We start from the raw sequence: 22,343 nt of genomic DNA, 5'->3' as shown, positions 1-22,343 counted from the left end.
CCTGTGAGCACTTGGATCTGAATACGATACGGACATGGCAGTAGTGATTTTGTTACTGTTTACAATCTTGTCCAAAGAGCTGGACTTGGAGGTTTTTGCACACAAAAAAAAGGCCCACATGGACTTAGGGCCCTATTTTAACAATCTGAAACGCAAGTATCAAACACGAAACGCAAGTAACTTTGTGGGCGGATGTCTAAACGCAAATTGATTAACCTAACCTTATTCAGCACAGTTTTTAAATCAGATATAACAATAATAAAAGACCTGACTCGTCTTTCTGTAGTTGCGTTGTTTTTTGTTTTCTCAGAAAGGACTAGTCTTTACAGTAAGACAGATTTGTTAATATTTGTGTTGCACAGTGACAGCTGATTCTAAAATGAAAATTACAATTGGTTATAAATCAGAAAAAAACAAGGGATTTTTTTAATGTGAATTTTATTAAACAACAATTCAGGGTGTTATTGATTTTTGGCCATACAAAAACAGTATTACAAAATATAAATAAAAGTTGTTGATGTTGATGTTGTTTTTGTTTGCCAAAACCACTCAGTACATGTCTGCATGTAAACATAAACATACTTTAGACTATTATGGCAGTAAGTTTAAATGTAGTGTTATTACAAAAAATAATAATACTAAAAAGAAAAAATGAAAGAATTTTTTTTTTTTTTTTTTACTGAGAAACACTCAATTCATGTTAAATGTATATTGTGTGGGCTGTAACTTTACTTGCAAGTAAAAATAAATTGAACTCCAGGTTAATTATGGAATATGAAGTAGTTAGTTAACTTGTCTGTATATTACGATTTACTTGATACTTGATTACTTGATACTTGATTGAAGAGAGATGAACACTGTAATGCTTGACATAATGTAAAAAAAAAAAAAAAATTAATGTAAAGACATCTTGATGTTTATTTTGTCAGCATTTTATTGGAATGTTTAGGAAGGAAAGTTAGTGTTTTGTCTGGAGATGAGTGGCTCTGGATAAATGCAGAGATGCAGAGAGACCAGATCTTAGTGGCAGATGCATCTGAAGTCTGCGGCTCATAGTAAAAGGCAGGTGCATTTGGACAACTTCTCTTGGCTGAGCAGACCATGCTGGGTTGTGGCCAAGTTCTGGATCAGGCCCCAGAAGTGTTTGAAGCTGATGCCTTCTCCATCTTTCACACCCATTTGCTTCAGCACTTCTCCAAAATGATCCGACTAGAGGGGGGAAAAAAGAGAGTTAAAATCCTCACTGATGTTCATGTATTCTGTCAAAATGTGCCCCATTTAAAACGTTTTTTCTCTTTTGCATTTGAACAATTGCGCTTTATCGCCCTCATGTGGCCGTTGGCTTGTCTGTATTGCTCAGTAATAAACATTATTTTGAGCCCCCCCCCCCCCCCTTTTTATGTTATTTAATAACTCTGCAAGTTCAAGTACAATGAGTAGATTCAGGCTTTCAGTTATAATCTTTAAATATAATCTAACCTAATTAAACATTGCAATGCTTGCATAATCATATATACAATACTGATATTTATTTTGTGCTACTAATTTTATTTAAATCTGTACAGTGACAGTCTAAAAAATGTTCTTTCTTTTACTAACATGTCACAACATGAACTGTGAGCACAATTACATCAACACTAAAGTACAGTTCAAATGTTACAGTATCATTTACCTCAGAACATTTGCTCTTCATTCAACTAAAATAAATACAAAATCTTCTATGTCACAGGTTCACACTGAAGCTGTAGAAGGCCTGCCATAACATGATTTAGAACCGACTGTAACTGAAGAGCAGGAGAAACTATTTAGATCAACGGCAGCCACCATTTTGCTCCCTGAATGGAGCCACACCCAGTGTCCTTCGCAGGCTCAACCTGAGTTTAAACTGATCTGTGTAATCAGACCACGCCTCTATCTAAGGCAACAAACTATGAGAAACAATCTCTGTGAAACCAACCAATCCTTCACAGAAATCATACACAGAAAAAATGTTAAATTATGGCAAAATGGCAGCTGTGGTTACCAGAACTTTACTAATAAATATGGTGACAATGTTACAGGCATTAGGGGAAGGTGTGTTTTTTACACCAGCTTATACACTGTTCTTAAATATACTGCTACTGGAATAAGTTAAATGGACAGATGATAATAAATAAAGCCCCCCCCCCACACACACACTACAGCACCAAAGTAACATGTATCCCTAAAACAATGCAAAAACATTAACTTAATGTAAGCTATACAATTAATAGTTTTTATATCTAAAAAGTATTTTTACAATGTTTTACAGCAAAAGCTTATTTTAAAAAAAGAGGCCTAACATTATTGTTATCATAAATAAAATGATTTCACTGTAACATTTTCACATTTTCCCCCATTGAAAGGATTATCAGTTGTTAAGCTGCAGCTTAATACAGTCACCGGACATGAGTAATAACAGTTTTTAGACATTCTTATCTGGTGGAATGAATGGCAACATGGGTTTTTACCTTGACTAAGGTTGGCATCTGGGAGGAGAGAAGGTTCTTGAACTCATCTACCTTCAGCGTAGGCCGATTATCAGGAGAAGCAGCATGGAAGTTTGTGACCAAGGTGTTAATGGCCTTCTCAAGGTCAGAATACTGCAGAATTAAGAGAGTACAAGATGTTGTGTACAGATAGAGACAAATAATTAAAAGAAAAATAATATAGGTAGAGGTTCTACTGCTTAAAAATGTTTAATTGAAAACCAAAAGGGTTTCATAGCCTGATGTTTTAGGAGAACCTGTTCCAGTTTCACAAAGAAGTTTTCTCTCTCTAGTTCTTTAGAAAATCACCCATGTGTTGGCACTTTAAAGAACACAGAAACTAAAAACACTGATCTGGGGAGAATATAATGACCTTTTTTACTCAATGTCTATCATAATTCAAATGGAAAATGTAGTGCAGGAAACCATCTCTTAAATTACAAAACCAGAAATGATATGACGATGAGCACTTTTTTTTAGTATTTAGAAATTATTTATTTAGTTTTGGTATGTTAACATCTGTTGCTTTGTCTTTTATAATGAAGAACAATAAACATTCAGGCTGAAAAAATCATATGCGCTCAGTTTTATATTGATCAATCAACTTGTCAAAAAGCTTGTGCTTTTCTTCACTTTCTTCAAAACTATCTGAGCACTATTAAAGGAGTCTGTAAACTGTGTGTATTCAAACCTTGCTCCCTCTCACACAATTATCTAGATTCTAAAGTACCTGAAATACCTGCATGTCAGGCCATGACAGCGCCCCCTTCAAGCACTATTTATCTAAGCTCAGCCTTTTATGACGGAAACCCTATCCCTGTTTTGTTAAGACAAAGAGTTAGGGTTTCATTGTTATGGCTCGAAATACATTTACGAAATACATTTACACTTTTGAAATAATACATAAAAATCCTGTGGCTACAATAATAATAATAAAAAAGGGTTAAAGGGATAGTTCAACCAATAATGATTTTTTTTTTGTCATTTACTCAGCCTCATTTTGGTAACCAGACAGTTGACTGCACCCATTGACTTCCACAGTATTTTTTCCTGGAAGTCAATGCGGGTGCCGTCAACCATCTTCTTTTGTGTTCAACAGAAGAAAGTAACTCATAAAGGTTTGTAACAACTTAAAGGGCGAGTAAGTAATGACAAAATTTTCATTTTGGGGTGAACCATCCCTTTAATATCAAACACTAATTGCAGCCTTGTTCATTCACAACCACCCTGGTCTCACACCTTCGTCTTGAGGCCTCTCTGCCAATGCACAACAACGCAAGAGTCTGATTGATTCCCCGTGCTTTCCATTTCTACACAATGGCTGTATGTCAAAACCTAGTGAGCTGCCTGCTTAGACAGCATTTTTTGGCTATCATAGGCGCGACGGGGGTGGTTAGGGTTGGAACGCAGGCAGCTCACTAGGTTTTGACACATAACCATTGTGTCGTTTGAATAGATAAAATTGCGAACATTTCATTGCAGCGATGGTCTCGACTCATATGGCTTGAATTATCTGGCACTATTTCTAAGATTCTTTCTTTGTTAGGGTCACAGGGCGAGTTTCTGCATTCAAAAACAGGGAGACTCACTCAGCGCAGCGGGATGCCAAAGAACGCACGTCCTCGAGAAAAGTTTTCGAAAGTCGAATTTCTTTTCAATCTACATGTCCTATAAAACGCGGTGGTTATGACACGATACATAAATAACAAAGACAAAGACACGTCCGCATAAAAACAACCAAACAACCAAAAAACAGCACAAACGAGGTGCGTCAGTGGCACTTGGAGTTATTAACTGCTCATACAAAAAGGAAACAGAAGCAAAGATCTTTGGGGGGGAAATCACTTAATAACATTTATAGAAAAAAGTTTTCTTGTTTTAGTTTTTTTGACAGCAGAATACTACAGCATCTTGACACCGTTTCGGTCAAGTGCGGAAGATTACCGAGACTGACAAACGCAAAGTTTCAAGAGAAAAAAACGACGAAACGCAGCTTATGTAAAACACTCATAAACTGCGTGAACCCTAATTTAAATGTAAAAGAGCAATCACAGATATGTAATATAATGTACACCACATACCTCTGCCGCCATTTGAAGTGAATTTGTTTTATTTTCTCGCCACTAGATAAACTTTACTGTTCCCGTCGTGCAGTACTCCTACTTTACTCTCTCAGCGTCCCATCGCTTCTGTCACATCTTGGCTGACATCCTGAATCCTCCCACTCAGGGGGAAAAAAAAAGGAAGAAAAATTAAACCCACCTTCCGTGTCAGTGACCGCTATGGGAAAAATGTCTCCTGTAACTTGATGCTTTAGGACAGTAAACCTAACGGGGCGGAGTCGATCGGGTTTCATGCTCCACACTCTGGAAAAAACTCTGGAAAACCAGGTTTCCGTATGACACATTTTTGTTGATGGATGAAACTATTGGAAACTATTAGGCCTACTGCTCCTTTGGGAACACATCTGGAAGCTCTCAGGATACAAATTCCTTTGCGCAACAACAGGCCTCTACTTCAGAACGTGTGATTAGGTTTGCATTGGCCTAGTTTTTAGGACGTGTGGCATGTTGTAATCGTATTGTTCTAAAAAACTGATAAGTTAGAACGTGTTAGATATTCAATGTGTAGTTTTGGTCAGCATTACTATACATTGTTCATGAGATTCTTTCCAGGAAGCTATCAGAAATACTCTATAGATTCCCATTGACCAAGGCGTGTCCCTGTACAGATCAAAATTCACTGACTGGCTGTCTTCCTCTCCTTGTTTTCTGAACAGTTCTGGTTATGCACAGGCAAGGGCATGCTTTGCATTTTGGGTGGGTGCACTGAGATTACGAGACATGACACTCCTTTGACAGCATTACAGCAGCACATCACTACAGAATATAGGGCAGCATTGTACAGGTGCAAAAGCACACAGATTTCCACATAAACAAACTGAGCAATGAATTAGTCAGCCTATATCCTCATCTTCAAACAGTTGCTCAACTCTCTTGTGCAATTTTAAAAATTGTAATTGATAACTAGTAGTGGGCTTTGTATAACTGACTCACTTACACAAGCAGAATTACACACTCTCACTATCATATGAGTATTTCAGGTGTTCAGGGACCTTTTTATCCATACACAGACACACACGAAAATGGATTATAATTTTAAAGTTAAGGCCTTAATGTACAGTTAAATATACTTTACATGTGCTTTAGTCAATACATTGAAATAAGTGAATTTCTTTAAATATTATTGACAATATTATTAAGGCATGATTTAAAATGTACTTTAATGAAAATGTATATCTTTATTGCATTATTAATTAATAATATATTATTTGCAAGTACAGATATACTTCTAATATTAGAAGTACACTAAGTGCACATTCAGTTCAATTAAGCACACTACTTTTTCACAATGGAATACAAAGGCCATTTGTTTCTGTCTTATGAAGTTTTTTTGTAAGTTGTCTTTAGTGCATGTTGATTCTGGTTTGTTACTGAACAATGTCCATTTGAAAACATCAGGGTTTGGCCCTGTTTTTCTGTTCTTTTTCCTTGCTATATGTGTATATTTTTTGGGTGTGAGCACAAACAGCAGTGTTTCTCACTGCAGATGTTAGTTTCAACTCAGTGCAAGTCTACATTCTTCACATACCACATTTTTATGGCAAACTGGAGGTAAAACAGGCAGTTTGCAAATGGCAGTCTACCTCAAATGTAGCATACTCACAAATAGAACAAATGTACTTTGTATGTACAAACTCGTGTTCATACTTGTTAGATTGTGATGCATAGATTATGCATGCTTCAGAGTCCAGAGTCAAGTATTTGCTCATGAGTGTGTCATCATCATCTGCTTCAATGGATTCTGCACTCTCATGGCTAACTAAACAGACAATAGAATATGCACTGTTCAGCCACAACATTAAATCCACTGACAGGTGAATTGAATGACATTGATTATAACATTACAATGGCACCTGTCAAGGAGTGTGATATATTAGGCGGCAAGTGAACAGTTGGTTCTTAAATTTCAAATGTTGGAAGCAGGAAAATGGGCAAGCTAAAGATCTGAGCGACTTTGACAAGGGCCAAATAGTGATGGATAATGGCAAGTCTTGTCAGGTGTTCTTAGTATGCATTGGTTAGTACATACTAAAGGAGGTGCAAGGAAGGACAACCGGTGAACCAGCGTCAGGGTCATGGGCACCCAAGGCTCATTAAAGCATGTGGGACTACTGGAAAACGTAATGCTTCCTATGACACAGTGCAACTCACAGTACATTGCTGTTTGCTGTGTATGGGGCTGTGTAGCTGCTGACCGGTCAGAGAACCCATGATGACTCTTGTTCAAAGCCAAAAGTGCCTACAATGGGCATTGTTCAAATGCCAATGAAAATTGTTCAGAAATGGTTTGAGGAACACGACAAAAAGATCCAGATGTTTCCTTAGCCTCCAAATTCCCCTGATCTTACTGTAATTGAGCATCTATGGGATGTGTTGGACATGAAAGCTTCAGCGTTCTACCAGGAAGGCTCTAATGTCACGTCATTCATTAATTAAATTGAGCAAATTAACTCAACACTATATAAGTCTCACCTTACTCTCTCATTTGCTGATCATAGGTGACCTGGCGAAGTAGCCCTCCATCTTCCCCACCACCACCACCAGATTGGCCCATTCCTCCTGTCCGAGGTTGGCCAGCTTACAGCAAGACATGGACTAAGGACAAAGAACTTTGTGATAGGACTGTAGCTGACACAAATTCATATGTAACTGTTGAAAAATCTTTCAGAGAATAAAATTTTTGAATGTTTATCTGCCTACTGAGTCTTTCTGGTACAACAACAAATTTGATCCATGGAGGCCCCACCTCGCAACTTGCAGGGCTTAAGGCCACGATATATACTCACAGTGAAGTTCTTTTTTGTTCTTCACTTTGGGGTAAAAAGAAGTTAGAAATACGTGACCAGCGGTATACTATTAGCGAACATCCCAATGCTGCCCATGCTGCTGCAAGTGGCATTTAAATGAATATGTAAATATGTGCTGCACTTTGATTTGAACAAAATAAACAAACTAAACACAGCAAAAATAACAGCAGTGAGAAAACAGCAGTTAAGAAAGCATCTGATCATAGTGATGTTGATATATTAGCACCAGATCTACAATTCAGCACTCCAGTCAAGTCACGTGACTCGTCATGTTTATTTACTCATCAATGCTTTTACTTGCAGACGTCTGACCTTGACAGACTGGACAGGAGACATGAAGATTTCCATATCATAGAAAGGCAGATCTCCAGAGCCCTACCTACCTATAATGTAATTGCCATGGACCAATGGGGGTTCGAAGGTGGTCACCAGCCATAGTGAACTTTTCGGAAAGTAACATCACACCGGTTCATTCTTCGATTTCGTTTAAAGTATATCAGAGCTGAGGGGGGCGCACACGATATTAGGCAGGGAGTTTTAATGTGTGACTGATCAATGTATACAACATTAAAACCACCTGCATAATATTGTGTAGGTCCCCTCGGGTAGCCAAAACAGCTCTGATGCGTTAAGGCTTAATAATAATAATAATAATAAGTTTTATTTATATAGCGCCTTTCCAGAGCTCAAGGACACTTTACAATAGACAAACAACGAGGCAGTTGACAAAGACAGCAGACAGAACAACAGTAGGCAGTTGAGAGTGCAAGTACAGTAAGTGAAAAATGGGTAGATGGGGAGGCAATCAGCATAATACAGACAGATATAACTTTGAAAAAAATAAAAAAAAATAATAAAAAAAAATAATAATTAAGAATTATAACATTCAGAAAATAGGTGAGTTTTGAGCATGGATTTGAATTCAGAGATAGTGTCAACAGAACAGAGTGATCGGGGGAGAGAGTTCCACATTTTGGGCGCAACAACACTGAATGATCTGCCCCCCATTGAAGCAAGACGATGCCGAGGGACGACGAGAAGGCTAGAATCAGCGGATCGTAAAGAGCGAGTCGGGGTGTAGGGGAGAAGCAGGTTACAGAGATAGGGGGGAGCCAGGCCGTGCAGAGACTTAAAAGTGAGAAGGAGAATTTTGAATTTGATACGGTAAGCCACAGGAAGCCAGTGAAGATCATGCAGAATTGGGGTAATATGTGCAGAACGCTTGGTGTGGGTGAGTAGTCTGGCAGCAGAGTTTTGAATGTATTGTAATTTGGAAATGGAGCTAGCTGATAGGCCAATGAAAAGTGCATTGCAGTAATCGAGACGTGAGGTGACAAATGCATGGATGACAGTTTCAGCATCTGAGATACTGATAAAGGGACGGAGCTGAGCGATACGACGTAAATGAAAGAATGCCAATTTAGTGATAGAATTAATGTGAGAGTGGAAAGATAGATTGGAATCGAAAATTACACCAAGATTTTTAATAGTACTAGATGGTTTGATAAGAGAGCCAGTGATCTCACAGGTGAAGTTGGTAGGAATTTTTTTTAGTGAGTGACGGAGGTCCAGTGAAAATAATCTCAGTTTTGTCCATGTTAAGTTTTAGAAAATTTGAATGAAGCCAATCTTTTATTTCATGTACACAAGCAGAGATTTTGTCAGTTGTGAGAGATAAAGTAGATGTACAGGTAGTATATAATTGAATGTCGTCAGCGTAAAAATGATAATTAAAACCATGACGGCGGAGGATCTGACCAAGAGGTATTATATAGATTATGAATAACAATGGCCCAAGAACGGATCCCTGAGGGACACCTTGCTTCAGGGGGACAGTAGGTGAGCGAAAATTCTGAAGTGAAATGTAGAACAGTCTGTCAGAGAGATAGGAGGAAAACCAGGAAAGAGCAGCACCAGAAATACCCACATCCGAAAGGCGAGAAATGAGTAGTTGATGGGAGACCGTATCGAAGGCAGAGCTGAGGTCAAGCAGCAGGAGCATAGACAGAGAACCAGAGTCACCAGAGAGAAGCAGATCATTCAGTACCTTAACTAGTGCAGTTTCAGTACTATGCAAAGGGCGAAAACCAGACTGAAAAGGATCAAAAAGATTATTTTCAACTAGAAAAGACTGAAGCTGGGAGGCAACAGTACTTTCTAGTAATTTAGCTATGAAGGGGAGATTTGAAATGGGACGATAATTAGATAAAACTGAGGGATCAAGGTTGGGTTTCTTGAGAACAGGGGTAACAGCTGCAGTTTTGAGTGACAGAGGAAATGAAGCAGAGGTAAGAGATGCATTGATGAAGTGAGAGATAGGTGCAGCAATAGCTGAATGGCAACGTTTCAGAAGAGTAGTAGGAGCAGGGTCAAGATGACAAGATGAAGGGTTGGATTTCAAGATTAACTCAGAGACAGAAGAAGGAGTAGACAGAGAAAAGAAAGACAGGGATTGACCAGGTTGATTCGGCAGATAACTAATGTTCGTAGCATCATTAAAGAGGCACTGGTTTACGGCATCTGTCTTTTCTAGCAAGTAAGTCAAGAATGAAGTGCAAAGTTCATCAGAAGCTAGAGCAACATGAGATGGAGGTTTGGTGAGTTTATTTATTGTGTTAAATAATGCTTTTGGCCTGTTACTTGATTTATTAATTGTAGCAGATACAAAACTGGAACGAGCCAGGTTCAGGGCCGATTTGTACTTTTTGATATGCTCAGTAAATGCCAAATGGTGAACAGTCAGGCCAGTTTTCCTGTAGTAACGCTCAAGCCGTCTACCAGTGGCCTTTAAGATACGGAGCTCAGGAGTGTACCAAGGAGACGAATGTGTGGAAGGGACACTTCTGGTCTTGACAGGAGCATGCTTATCGAAGATATCCGCGATTATGGTGTTATAGTTAGATAGTATCAGTGAGGCTGAAGAGATATCAAAGACATCAGAGAGATTAGATGAGGAAACGGAGGTACAAAATAATGCAGTATCAACAGCTTTGAGATTGCGGTAAGATATGACTGTTGTAGAACAATTCTTAAGCATAGGCAGGCTGAGGCTAAAATCAAGAAATTTATGATCAGAAATACCAGTGTCAGTAGAAGTGATGGAGGAGATATTGGCCCTTGATGTACAGATCAAATCAAGGGTGTGACCACGGGAATGAGTGGGAAAATTAACATGCTGAGTCAGATTAAAACATTCAAAGATAGAAAGTAACTGGTTGGTGTTAGAGCAAACAGCATCAACATACTTGGACTCCACAAGACCTTTGAACGTGTCCTGTGGTATCTGGCACCAAGACATTCCCAGCAGATCCTTTAAGTCCAAAGTGGTGCTCAATGCAGAGTCATTGAGGTCCAGCTCCACCTCTCTGGACGTCTGATGGGGTGGAGGGATAGAGTTGTGGGTAGGGTTAGGGTGTGGTTGGATATTCTAGCTCCAGCCATTAAGCCCAAATTACATTCGCTCCTCATCGGTAGACGTCTAGTGAGGGGGAACTAGACATAAGCTCCACCCATTTGTTCTGCAGTGAGCAGCCTCTCTTAAGTCCTGCAAGTTGGGAGGTGGGGCCTCCATGGATCGGATTTGTTGGGCCAGCACATACTCAATCAGATTGAGATCTGGGGAATTTGGAGGCCAAGACAATACCTTGAACTCTTTGTCATGTTCCTCAAACATTTGAATATATAGCAATATTAATTAAAATACTTTGGGGAAAATAGCTTAAGCTAAACCAATATGTCATGAAAATATTAGGGCCAATTTTCCATTATTTTTCATTTTGTAGCTCTTTGATGAGGACTTTATTTAATTTCTAGAGCTTATGGTTAACATTTCTTTTTTTGTTTTTTTTTTTGTTCCACAACCTACTAGCAACATCAATCCGTCCATTTTTCAAACTGCTAGTCTTTAAAAAAACGTTATCAGGGTGCCTTCCAACCTGTTCAGTTTGTACATATAAAAGTATAAAGAGAAGCAGGAAACCAAGAGCACATAGGATTAGTTCCCTGTCATCCCAACAAGGGTTGAAACATAACATGACTGATTACGAATTTACTCTGCCTAATCTGATGCCAATGTCACAATACCCTATCCTGTTCAAACCTGTGCTAAACTGAATCTACTTCTGCCCTGCCTTAATATCTCATAACTACTGACATCACAGAGCCATGACTCTCCCTGTATCCGCTTTAACCAGGGGCATTTCTATCCTTTCATCATTACTGGGACAAAGTGTCTCTATATTTCAATTATTCTTAACCAGTGGACCGGGGCCCACTAGGAGCCTCTAGGAGCAATCTTCTAATGAGACCCCAAGATGACTTACAATTACTTAAAATAAGACAAACAAACATTTGATACATTATAATCATTTTATATATTTACATTTGCATTGCCATTATACATTATATTTTATATGTTCTAGATATGCAAAGTTACAAAATAAAAATCCTTATCCTTAATCCTTGTTCAGTAAAAGTCATAGGGCCTTTGAATATTGCTGAATGGGTAATGTTCATCTCCGTGGCTCAGGAGAGCCATGACCTTTTAGAGTTTTCGAGGGAATTCCTCCGGCTTGCCATCACCAGCTCCCTTGATAACAACACCCTGAGGACCCTGTTCCAGATCGGACAACTTCCAACCACCCTATTGACCTCCCAGACACCACAGGGCTGGACTGGAGGGAAACCTTGATTCGTTGTCTGGAGAGTGTTGGGTCCCGGTCTGGAACCAAGCCCATCTCTGAGTCCATTCCAGAGTCTCGTCCCGTCCCGTCATGGCCGCCATTCCAGAGTCTTGTCCTGTCCCGTCATTGCCACCATTCCAGAGTCTCATCCCGTCCTGTCATGGCCGCCATTCCAGAGTCTCGTCCCGTCCCACAATGTCCGCCCTTTCAGAGTCTCACCCCGTCCCGTCATGTCAGCCATTCCAGAGTCTTGTCCCAAGATGGCCGCCGCCACACCTGATTCTCCTGTCCCCCTCCTCGTCCAGAGTCCAGAGAAATTGGACTTAATAGATTTTGATACTGAAATACCCTGTCTTCCGCCATCATATGTATTATCTGTCTGCCCGGAACTGTCTGTCAGTCCCAATTGGCCATTGGCCATGGTTGCCAGAGCCGATGGCATTGCCATGTCCCTCCGGATCCTCAGCATCGCCTTGGCTCGTCGGCTCTCCGTCTACACCCTGGTCTCCTCTTCCACCTGCTCCGCCTTTGTCAGTCAGCCCCCTAGAGTCGTCAGCCCTTTCTCCACCATGGCTCCTCCCTCCATCAGCTCCACCATGGCCTGCAGCCTGGGTCCCACCTTGCTCCATCTGCTCCAAGTACTTCCTGTCTCCTCCCACCATCTACTCCACCCTGGTCTCCCGAGCTGCCGGCACCACCTTGGAGGCTTCCCATTCTGTCAAAGCCACTCCCACGCCCACGCCCTTGGATGTTTTACGGCGCGAGGATGCGCCTTCCGGGAGGGTGGGGTGCTGTCACGTTTCAGTTCATGTTTGGACTTTCAGTTTGTGTTTTGATTGGTTCCTGTTTTCCTTTGTTCTTTTTCCACCACTCATTTGTTTCTATGGTTACTGTCATTATGAGTTAATTTGTCCCAGCTGTGTCTGATTAATTATCTCGTTTCTGTTTGCTATTTAAGATGCACCCTTTCTTTCAGTCTTTGTCCAATGTCTGTTGTGTGTTTTCCCTGCCTTTCAGTTTGTTCCAGAGTATTATTATTAAAGGTTGAATTTGCATCTGTAATCAGAGTCTTCAGTCTATTCCTGAGATAACCTTAGTGTGAGAGTAGCAGGTGACAAAATTCTCAAGAAAATTTTGGTTAACATTGAAAGCCATGTAGTCACTGACTACTGTGAGAAGACCTATCACAGACGGCTGAACGGAAGACCAAGTTTTTGCTGATCAAGACAAATAAAGGCTAGATTCAGTTGTGTGATAGTCAGACATAAAAGATGAGCATCTGGCTGATGATTTGGGTATCTCTCACTGTAGGAACAGGTAAAGAGATTTTACTCATTTTGTAATGAAGCAGTTTGTTAAATGAGAATTTTAGTCTCTAGAAATATACTTCTAAATTCATACAAAATTAAGTTGGTAACACTTTATTTCGATAGTCCACTTTAGACATTCTACTAACTATAAGTAACTTTTCATCTACCTATACCAGTCATTAGAGTATTAGTAGACTGCCTGCTTAATATCTGCTAACATTTTATTTTGATGGTCTCCCAACATACCGACTATAAGTAACTTTGCAAGTACATGCCAACTTATTCTACTACCGTATCCTAACTGTCTACTAAAACTACTAAAATGAAAGTTAGTTGACATGTAGTTGCAAATTAATGAGTTGGTTGGCATGTACAAAAGTTACAAAGATACTTATAGTTAGTGGAATGTCTAAAGTGGGCAATTGAAATAAAGTGCAACCATCAAGTTTATTTAAATTTACTAATGTGCTTCAAAGGTTAACATTAATATTTAATCTGCGAGTTATATTTGTTTGCATATTTGTATTTTGTAAGTATTGTATGAATTTAGCAAACATGCGGGTCGGCATGATAATTTTGTAGTTATTAAAAATTAAATGCTTCTTTACATTGTTCAGAAATCTGCTGTATAAAAGCCCTGATAGGAAAGAGTCAGAAGTAATAACATAAACATTACAATATTTCTCATCTAGCGACAAAGCCGTTCATTGTGACACAGTGGCCGACAGTTGCTGAGGTGATGGCTGGAGAGGACGTAAATTTAAAGTGCAACATTGTGGAGTTGTACTCCCCGTGTTCCACAGTGGCTTGGCTGAGAGTCATTCCTGAGAATGCAACAATCAGCCTCACTGACAGACTTCAAATCGATCCTCATCACTTGTCCAACCAGTGGACCAGCATTTGTACTGCTGTTATCACCAATTCAACAGTGCATGACTCCAGTATGTACTATTGTGCAGCTGTGCAAAGCCGCTTTGCTCACATTGGCAATGGATCCAGGGTTATTGTGAAAGCCAAAGGTGAGTCTAATTAAATATAATAATAATAATAATAATAATCTCTTATTGTGAATTAATAATTTTGTATAAACAAAATAATAATGGCATTTTTGTCTTCTGTGTACATATATTACTATATATATGTACACATAAGACAAAAATGCCATTATTGGTGGCACCATCAGGTCAACTTTACAAAAGGACTTTAAAGAAAATAAATGTATGGCATTTTTTGTCATTTACTCCATAAAATGAGTGGGTAAGTACAGTACATGAACTTTATAGCAAGATTTAATTATGGTATTTATATCCAGGATTAAATATTTAGCCTACCTAGAATCAATAATTTTTCAGTTTTTGAATATAATTTTACATTTACTTTTTTAGTTTTTACACGCTGAATTATCCTTGACTCCCATTTATTCACTCACTCTTAAAAATAAAGGTTCCAAAAGGTTTTTTTTTTTTTTTTTGTAGTGGTGCAATAGAAACAGCATTTTGGCTTCCCTATAATAACCTTTCAGTCAACATTTCTGAAAAAATAAAAAATAAATGATTTTCTTAGTGTGAAGAACATTTTAATAATCAAAATAACTTTTTTCCATTATAAAGAATCTTCAGTGCAATGGAAAGATTCCATTAATATTAAAGGTTTTGATGGAACCATCAATGCCAATAAAGAACCTTTATTTTTAGAGTGTAGCCTACTGTATGTGCCTCACACTTTTAATACAACTGATTTACAGTAAACCCATTGAATAGCAACACAACGTTCTAAAGTCTTTCTCTCTGGTATTTCTCTCCATTATAACCAAATGTTTCTCCCAATCTCTTTCCAGAACACACTGTGTTTCCTATTATTGATATTCTGACACCGCTGATCCCAAACGGTTCTTTAGTCCCTCTTCATTGTGTTGTGACTGGCGTTGAGTCTTCTCAGATTCATATGTCCTGGGATGTAGAGAGGAGAAAAGAGAAAGGACAGGCAGTTTTGACACATGGGAATGATGGTGGCATCCAGATCACCAGGAACCAAATCCTGATCACTGCTGAGGAGTGGGACAGAAAGGTGAAGTGCGTGTGTGTGGTGAAGTTTAGAGGACAGCTCTATACCAAGACCCTTCAGCGACATGGTACAGTATAATATCTCTAAAATATACACTACCGTTTAAGAGTTTGGCATTCATCGGCGGGATTCCGATGAAAAATATTCATCGGTGCTACTGCTTTCAACATTGATAATAATAAACAGCAAGTTGAGCTGCAAATCAGCATTTTAGAATGATTTTTGAAGGATTATGTAACACTGAAAACTGGAGTGATGGCTGCTGAAAATCAGCTTTTTTACAGGAATAAATTATATTTTCAAATATATTGAAGTACAAAATGGTTATTTTAATTGTAATAATCTTTCACTTTTTTGATCAAATAAATTCAGTCTTTGTGACCCCAAACTTTTGAACGGTAGTGTTTAATTAGTTCATAAAATTGATTTATTCATTGTTTTTAATGAACATGAACATTGAATATTCTGTGTTTTATTTTTTCAAATGTACTCTTCCATATTTTCTCTCTCTGCAGATGCATCAAATGTGTGCTATGCTGTAAAATACATATATCTGTCTCTCTGCTTCATTTTTGGTTTCCTGTTTCTGATAACAGTGATTGTTTATGTTTATAAACTGGAACGAAAAACTTTTGTGATGATGTGTCTATGCAAAAACCTATCCTCTTGTTCAGTCTGACATTTCCCATCACTGTTTCCAAACGCTCTACCAGATGCCCCAAGAAAACAACAAACGGTGCTAATATACGCTCACGATGTGATGTAATACGAAAAATTATAGTCTTAACCTTTGTCTCCATAATGAAATCACAAATGGCCAGACAGTAATTCATCTGTTATGAATCCTTTAAATACTTGTGTTTGGGACGCCGTGAGCACAAAACAGTGTACAGCGTACATTTTTAAATGTGTATATGAATAAATAGCGCTCATAAACGGCTGTTGAAATAATATTCTCAAGTGAAAAGTGTAGAGGCTTGAACCCGGAAACAACATTCATCATGACTTAACAAGCGGATATTCCAAGAGTTGTCTGTTTATCTATATTTTGCTTTGACAAACTTTTTATTCGTCAAACTTATTTTGCTGTTTGGCATTGCTGTACATCAGTGGAAAGATGCAATAGTTATAAATTGGCATATCTATTTGCAGGAAGCATGTTTCATGAGTAATTGTGATCTTTTTGCTTCAGATTTTTATTGATGTTTATTTGATGTTTTGAATAGTGTGTTATTTTGTGAAATGTCAGTTAATGGAAAGGATAAATTTAGACTTTCACCCAATCTGGGCTGAACTTTGTTCATTCCACAGCATAATATTTTTAAAAGGAATTTAAATATATATATTTCTATATAGAAAGTGTCAGTCATGTGTTGCTGAATGGCAAATGTAATTATTAGGAACAAAGAACCAGCAATAAAGAGATATTGTGCCTTATGATTTCGGTTGTATGGCAGGGTCACAGACAGGAAGTGATTTTTTCTTTCCTTCAGTGTTTTGTTTTTCTGTGTCCTCTTTATTGTGTGGTTGCATGCACCACACGAGAAAAATCATGATGAGGACCTCATCTCGTATTTGCTAATGTCCAAACTTTGCTTTGTCAGCGGAAAAACTTCAGTCTCAAAAGTACGGCAATGAAACCTCAGAGATGCATAATTCTAACCCTGAAGTGTTTGGGGGAAGAACAGAATTGCTGGTTTTGTTGAAATGAAGTAGGGCACAAGTATGTGCCACACTGCTTTAGTCTTAGATTGCATTCATGTATTTGGTAATTATGATCTTATGTGCTAAATAGATGCCATGTGTTATGCATCAAGAGTGCAACAGAGATTGCATGATTTTGCCACTTTACTTATCCACCCAGAATTCATTCAGCTTAAAGTATGCCTTGAAAAACCAAAGTCCAGTTTCTGTCAAATATAATATAGTTACAGTCATTACACATCACATTATTTATTTTAGCAATATCGCACAAGAAAGACTGCTGTCATTCTGGATGTAAGTATGAGGCCACAGGTTCATAGCTGTGCTGATATTTATGATTGTGAGTGTAAAATTTGTACTATATGCAATAGTGCAATAGATATAGAGTAACGAAAATTTATTCATGTGTATAGGAATGGAAAACCTTCCTAACCACAGAAAAATCACAGTACATGTTGCAGTTGGCAAATGAGGAATGGTTTGCAAGGCTGGCAGACAATGGCAGACATCTTTGCACATCTTAATGAACTGAGCATAATGCAAAGAAAAATGAGAATTTCCTAACTAGCACAGACAAATAGTGTGGATTCAGATCAAAGCTTGTTACTTGGCGATAACATGTGGAAAGAGCCACTCTGTAAATGTTTCCCCTTGTTCAAACTGGACATTCAGACAGCACTGCAGCATTTTGTGAGGTCGTTTCTAGCATAAAAAAAAAGTCTCTTATTTCCCCTCAACTTCAAAGCCATTGACTGGGTAAGAGACACATTTAGCTAATCTGCAATGGAAAAAGGAAATGGACTTTAAAGCAACACGAGCAGCTCACTAAAATGAGACACGACTGTGGTTAAGTGACCTAACTTTTGCCAGTTGCTGGTTAACTGAGGCCAAAGAGTATCCAGTAATAGACAGAGCAATATCAGTGTTGCTATCATTTTCCATAACCTGAGCTTTGATTTCTAGACTCTTACTTACATATGTCACAGTGCGAAAAGGACCCACTTCCTGCTGGTTGCAGAGGTTTATTGAGAATCAGATAAAAGACAAAAATAAGATGTCCGCCGGTCACCGGCCATCTAGGCGGACGCAGAACAGGACAATGAAACTGAAAAGGACCAGGCTGCAACCAGGCAGGGTGAAAGGCACAGGTAGTTGCTGTCAGGAAGTGCACACAGGAGATGATGAGCACTGACTCCACAGCACAGACTAGCAGACTTGGCACAGGATAACAGGTGATATCTCTTGTCTGATGCACACACACGGACGGAATTAGGCAAAGGTAACTCACAATGATGAGGCGTCTGTAACGGGCATGAATGAACAAACAATAAACCAACAAAGAGGAGAGAAGAACACGTGATCTAAATAGCAAGAAGATTAGGGCAAATGGGAAACGGGTGTGGGAAGATGAGCGAGGGCGCAAATGCAGATTCAGTTGTGCGAGAACGCAAGTGAAGGAGAGGGAGAATGGAAACGCTGATATAGATTGTGTTAATCTGTGCGAGAGCGCACGTGCAGGAGAGGGAGAAGAGAAACAAGCTAAGGAATCAAACTTGACTCCTGACTCATAAAGAGCAAAAACAGAGAAAGGCTGACCAGGAGCTCTGTGTGTCGGTCATCAATTCCAGCCAGGATATTATCTTTGCGTTCATCGAAACAAGCTCAAGTTTCAGATTAAATGTGAATAGCCTACTACTTTTGATGTGCCATTAAAACATGCCATTTGAAGAGTTGCAATGCCTATTTGTGCATTTTTGTTATATATACATATTATATACAGTACTGTTATAAAACCATAATAACTAGGCATAAGAGCTTAAAGGGATGGTTCGGAGTAAAATCAACCTAGGGTCCTTTGCACCATGACCTCGAGCCAAGCACCCCCCAGAAGCCTTTTTTCCCTTGGTCGAACATTATTAAAGTTAGAGCTTATTTTGAAATATCAGCCGGATGGCTTAGTGCAGGCGCTAACGGATCCTAGGATGTATCTCGTAAATTACCCCACTAATAATGTCCAGAATTGTACCAAACTTATACGGTAGTACAAATAGGTTCTGTACTCATAAAACGAGGCATTGGAAAGTTTGTAAGTACATCAGGAGTTTATTTAAATAACACTTGCCTGACTGCTCATGCTACTGCTAACCCGGGCGTCGACGTCACTTCAGGGGTTTGGGAAAAGCACGTAAAAGTCCTGGCAGAAAGCGATGCATAAGGATGGGGGGGGGGGGTGTTTGGCAGAGGCGGACAGAGTACACAGCTTCATTACTTGAGTAAAAGTACAGATACCCCTTGCTAAATTTTACTCAAGTACAAGTAAAAGTACTACAGTCAGATGTCTACTTAAGTAAAAGTACTGAAGTACTTGTTTTTAAAAGTACTTGAGTATCAAGAGTACAAGAGTACATTTTCTAAATATTGCATTACTACTGCCACAGTACTTACATTGGTAAACACAGCAAACACTTGAAGCGAAAACTATCATTAACTTGTTCAGAAAATTGAAATAGTCTGGCGAGGTGGGGCCACGGGTTGGCACATTCCCTGGATGCGATATTGTTTTTCCCAGGATGGTAGGGGAAGACTCATGAATATTCATTAGGGAAGTCATCCCTGATTGGTCTGATGACCTACCCCTAACCCCACCCCTAAACCTACCTGTCACTGGGGTTCTTATGACCTCCATAACCCCGCCCCTAAACCTACCCGTCACTGGGGTTAAGACCAATCAGGGATGACTTCCCTAATGAATATTCATGAGTCTTGCCCTACCATCCTGGGAAAAAAAAATATTGCTCCCGGGATGGACCTGCTGCGTCTTCATCCATTGTTTCGTCCATGGTTACGTCTCTTATCTAAATCTGACCATGGAGTTGACTTTGGCGGAAAGCTGAAGGTAATTGCTGATAGGCTGTCCCAATCAGTGGCGCCTGCACAATCCAATCACATTTGAGAGGGAAACAACAAATTGAGGGTTTTCGAGATGTTTCTTTTTTCCTTTTTTTTTTTTTTTTTTTAGAAGAAGTACTCACAGTTATGGATAGAAATGTAGTGGAGTAAAGAGTACAATATTTGCCTCTCAAATGTACTTGAGTAAAGTCATGAGTACTCCCCAAAAATGATACTCGAGTAAAGTACAGATCCCTCAAAATTGTACTTAAGTACTGTACTCAAGTAAATGTACTCCGTTACTGTCCGGCTCTGGTGTTTGGCTCGAGGTCATGGTGCAAAGGACCCTAGGTTGATTTTACTCCGAACCATCCCTTTAACTGATGTTTTCATTTCTTTTGATTTTGGGGGTTTTGGTGTTAGTGGTTAATGCTAAGATTCTGCATTAGTAACTGTAAACTGTGGTTCAATCTATGCAATTTGGTTATGGGTAGAGAGTTCTATCATGAATAAAACTGAAGACAAGAAATGAAGTTTCAGGTCCACCTCAGAATCTAACCAAGCTTCAATGTGTATCAGTTTATCATCAACAAGCTGATGAAACGACCGTGGACAGACAGGAAAAGGTGTGTGATATGTCAGACTCTGCACATTTCTCTCAGTTGATTTGGCCTGTAAAGTCTTCAGACAGCATGCATGACCTCCTTTTTCTTGTCTTGTTCTGGTTAATTTCGCCACACGGTAAGCTACAACAGTATTTTCCTCTTCATTTGTGCATTTTAGTACATTTGTAACTAAACTAATTGGTAAGACCATCAAAGTAGCATTTATGATATTGTTTAATTTTTCACATTTTGAGGTCTGAATCCCTTTGCAGCAATGGCGGGAACAGTTTATCAGTTTCCCCCGTCAGTGAAAGTAAAATCGGGGGATACAGTGACCATGCACTGCCAACTCAATGAGGTGCAGTCATTCTGTCACACAGTGGCCTGGGTCCGAGTAAATCCACTGAGTGGAATAATAGACATTCTGCAGGATGCAAACATCCCTCCTCAGACTAAAGATGAGGTGGAAAACCTAGTGTGTCAGGCTTCCATCTACAACGCAGCGGTACAGGATTCTGGGACATATTACTGCATTGCTACAGACCGTGAGCATATGTACCTTGGGAATGGCACAGCTGTCACTGTACATGGTACTGTATTAGAACATGGTGGTACTCAAGGTTTGTGTTGATAAGAAAGCTCAGGTTTTAATTATGTAATTATGTTTCAATCCTTTTTATCTCATTAAAATTGCATCTCTCTTTCTTCTTGCAGCTGACAGCACTGTTATGCCGTCTGTTGATATCATGGCATTTACCAGCAGCAACAACCACGACTCTACAGTCACTCTTCACTGTACAGTCGGGGGGTCTGCTCCATCACAGGTCTTTGTGTACTGGCTCATAGGTAGTAGAAAAGAAAATGGACAAACTTTGGTCGTTTGGGAAGAAGGCGAAGAGAACTCTGTGAAAACTCAGAATAATTTAGCCATATCAGCTGAGGAGTGGAAGATTGAAGGACAGTGCACCTGTGTTGTGAAGTTTGGTGGATGGATGTTCAACGCAACTCTTCATCATTATGGTAATAACTTTTTATAATCCATATCCTCACTAAGTTGGCAAATGAAAGGTTTTGTTATCTGTCCAAAATGTTGATCAGTATGATTTATTGACTAAACTGCTGTAAACATTTTTGATTCCTTTCTCACAATACTTTACATTTTCTTCTTTTCCTCAGATTTTCAGGAGACTTGTTATCCTTTCATCGGTGTAACTAGATTTTTTGCACTTGTCGCTGCTCTTCTCTTTTTCATTACCTCATTAATTTTAGCAGGACACTTCTAAACCACAGATATTTTGTATTTCATTCTATGAACTGAAAAACATAAATATTTGTTGCATAAAGCTTGAATCAACTTTGCTTAGTTTGCATAGGTCTTATTTTTAAATTGGCAGGTATACATACTATATTACAAGACACAGCCTGCTGTATTAATGAACCTTTAGGATAATTATTTTCTTGTTATGTTTATGTGAGTACATTTTATGCAAATGTGTAAAATTAGTGAATGGGTGAGAATTTTCTGCATGTGAAAGATTACATTTGAATAAAGGCCACTGCAACTTGTAACAAACATTCTAATGTGCCATCCAGTTTCTGCCATCCAGTTTTTCAGTTAGAATGCAATGTCAATAAGGTGAAAAATATCTTTA

At 38.9% G+C, this 22,343-nt stretch overlaps 3 protein-coding genes across 3 annotated transcripts; 2 read left to right on the top strand and 1 right to left on the bottom strand.

Annotated features, from left to right (window-relative positions):
* Nucleotides 1–578: 578 nt before the first annotated feature.
* Nucleotides 579–4,895, bottom strand: s100v2 (S100 calcium binding protein V2). The gene is made up of 3 exons (XM_079880105.1): nucleotides 4,589–4,895; nucleotides 2,490–2,621; nucleotides 579–1,209 (listed from the first exon to the last, which is right to left on the bottom strand). Exons 1-3 carry the CDS (start codon nucleotides 4,598–4,600, stop codon nucleotides 1,051–1,053), a joined length of 303 nt encoding a protein of 100 aa, XP_079736231.1. The 5' UTR covers nucleotides 4,601–4,895; the 3' UTR covers nucleotides 579–1,050.
* Nucleotides 4,896–13,306: 8,411 nt separating this feature from the next.
* LOC307163451 (uncharacterized protein) lies at nucleotides 13,307–16,956 on the top strand. The gene is made up of 4 exons (XM_079879487.1): nucleotides 13,307–13,436; nucleotides 14,122–14,448; nucleotides 15,267–15,560; nucleotides 16,009–16,956. The coding sequence occupies exons 1-4, from the start codon at nucleotides 13,391–13,393 to the stop codon at nucleotides 16,170–16,172; spliced, it is 831 nt and encodes a 276-aa protein (XP_079735613.1). The 5' UTR covers nucleotides 13,307–13,390; the 3' UTR covers nucleotides 16,173–16,956.
* A 3,627-nt stretch (nucleotides 16,957–20,583) lies between these two features.
* Nucleotides 20,584–22,258, top strand: LOC307163387 (immunoglobulin kappa light chain-like). Its single transcript, XM_079879413.1, has 3 exons — nucleotides 20,584–21,311; nucleotides 21,406–21,711; nucleotides 21,868–22,258. Exons 1-3 carry the CDS (start codon nucleotides 20,966–20,968, stop codon nucleotides 21,972–21,974), a joined length of 759 nt encoding a protein of 252 aa, XP_079735539.1. The 5' UTR covers nucleotides 20,584–20,965; the 3' UTR covers nucleotides 21,975–22,258.
* The last annotated feature ends 85 nt before the right edge of the window (nucleotides 22,259–22,343 follow it).

Source organism: Squalius cephalus (genome assembly GCF_949319135.1).
Source record: "Squalius cephalus genome assembly, chromosome: 8".
NCBI classification, from domain to species: Eukaryota; Metazoa; Chordata; class Actinopteri; order Cypriniformes; family Leuciscidae; genus Squalius; species Squalius cephalus.
This window is presented reverse-complemented; position numbering and strand designations above follow the sequence as displayed.

Bases quoted from the DNA above. Each gene is read 5' to 3' on its own strand.
- s100v2 (XM_079880105.1), bottom strand. The intron at 1,210-2,489 runs GTAAAAACCCAT...TCCCCCCTCTAG, and splicing joins AGATGCCAACCTTAGTCAAG to TCGGATCATTTTGGAGAAGT.
- LOC307163451 (XM_079879487.1), top strand. From the start codon at position 13,391: ATGAGCATCTGGCTGATGATTTGGGTATCTCTCACTGTAGGAACAG. The intron at 14,449-15,266 runs GTGAGTCTAATT...ATCTCTTTCCAG, and splicing joins GGTTATTGTGAAAGCCAAAG to AACACACTGTGTTTCCTATT. The intron at 15,561-16,008 runs GTACAGTATAAT...CTCTCTCTGCAG, and splicing joins CAAGACCCTTCAGCGACATG to ATGCATCAAATGTGTGCTAT.
- LOC307163387 (XM_079879413.1), top strand. From the start codon at position 20,966: ATGGCGGGAACAGTTTATCAGTTTCCCCCGTCAGTGAAAGTAAAATCG. The intron at 21,312-21,405 runs GTTTGTGTTGAT...TTCTTCTTGCAG, and splicing joins AGAACATGGTGGTACTCAAG to CTGACAGCACTGTTATGCCG. The intron at 21,712-21,867 runs GTAATAACTTTT...TCTTTTCCTCAG, and splicing joins CGCAACTCTTCATCATTATG to ATTTTCAGGAGACTTGTTAT.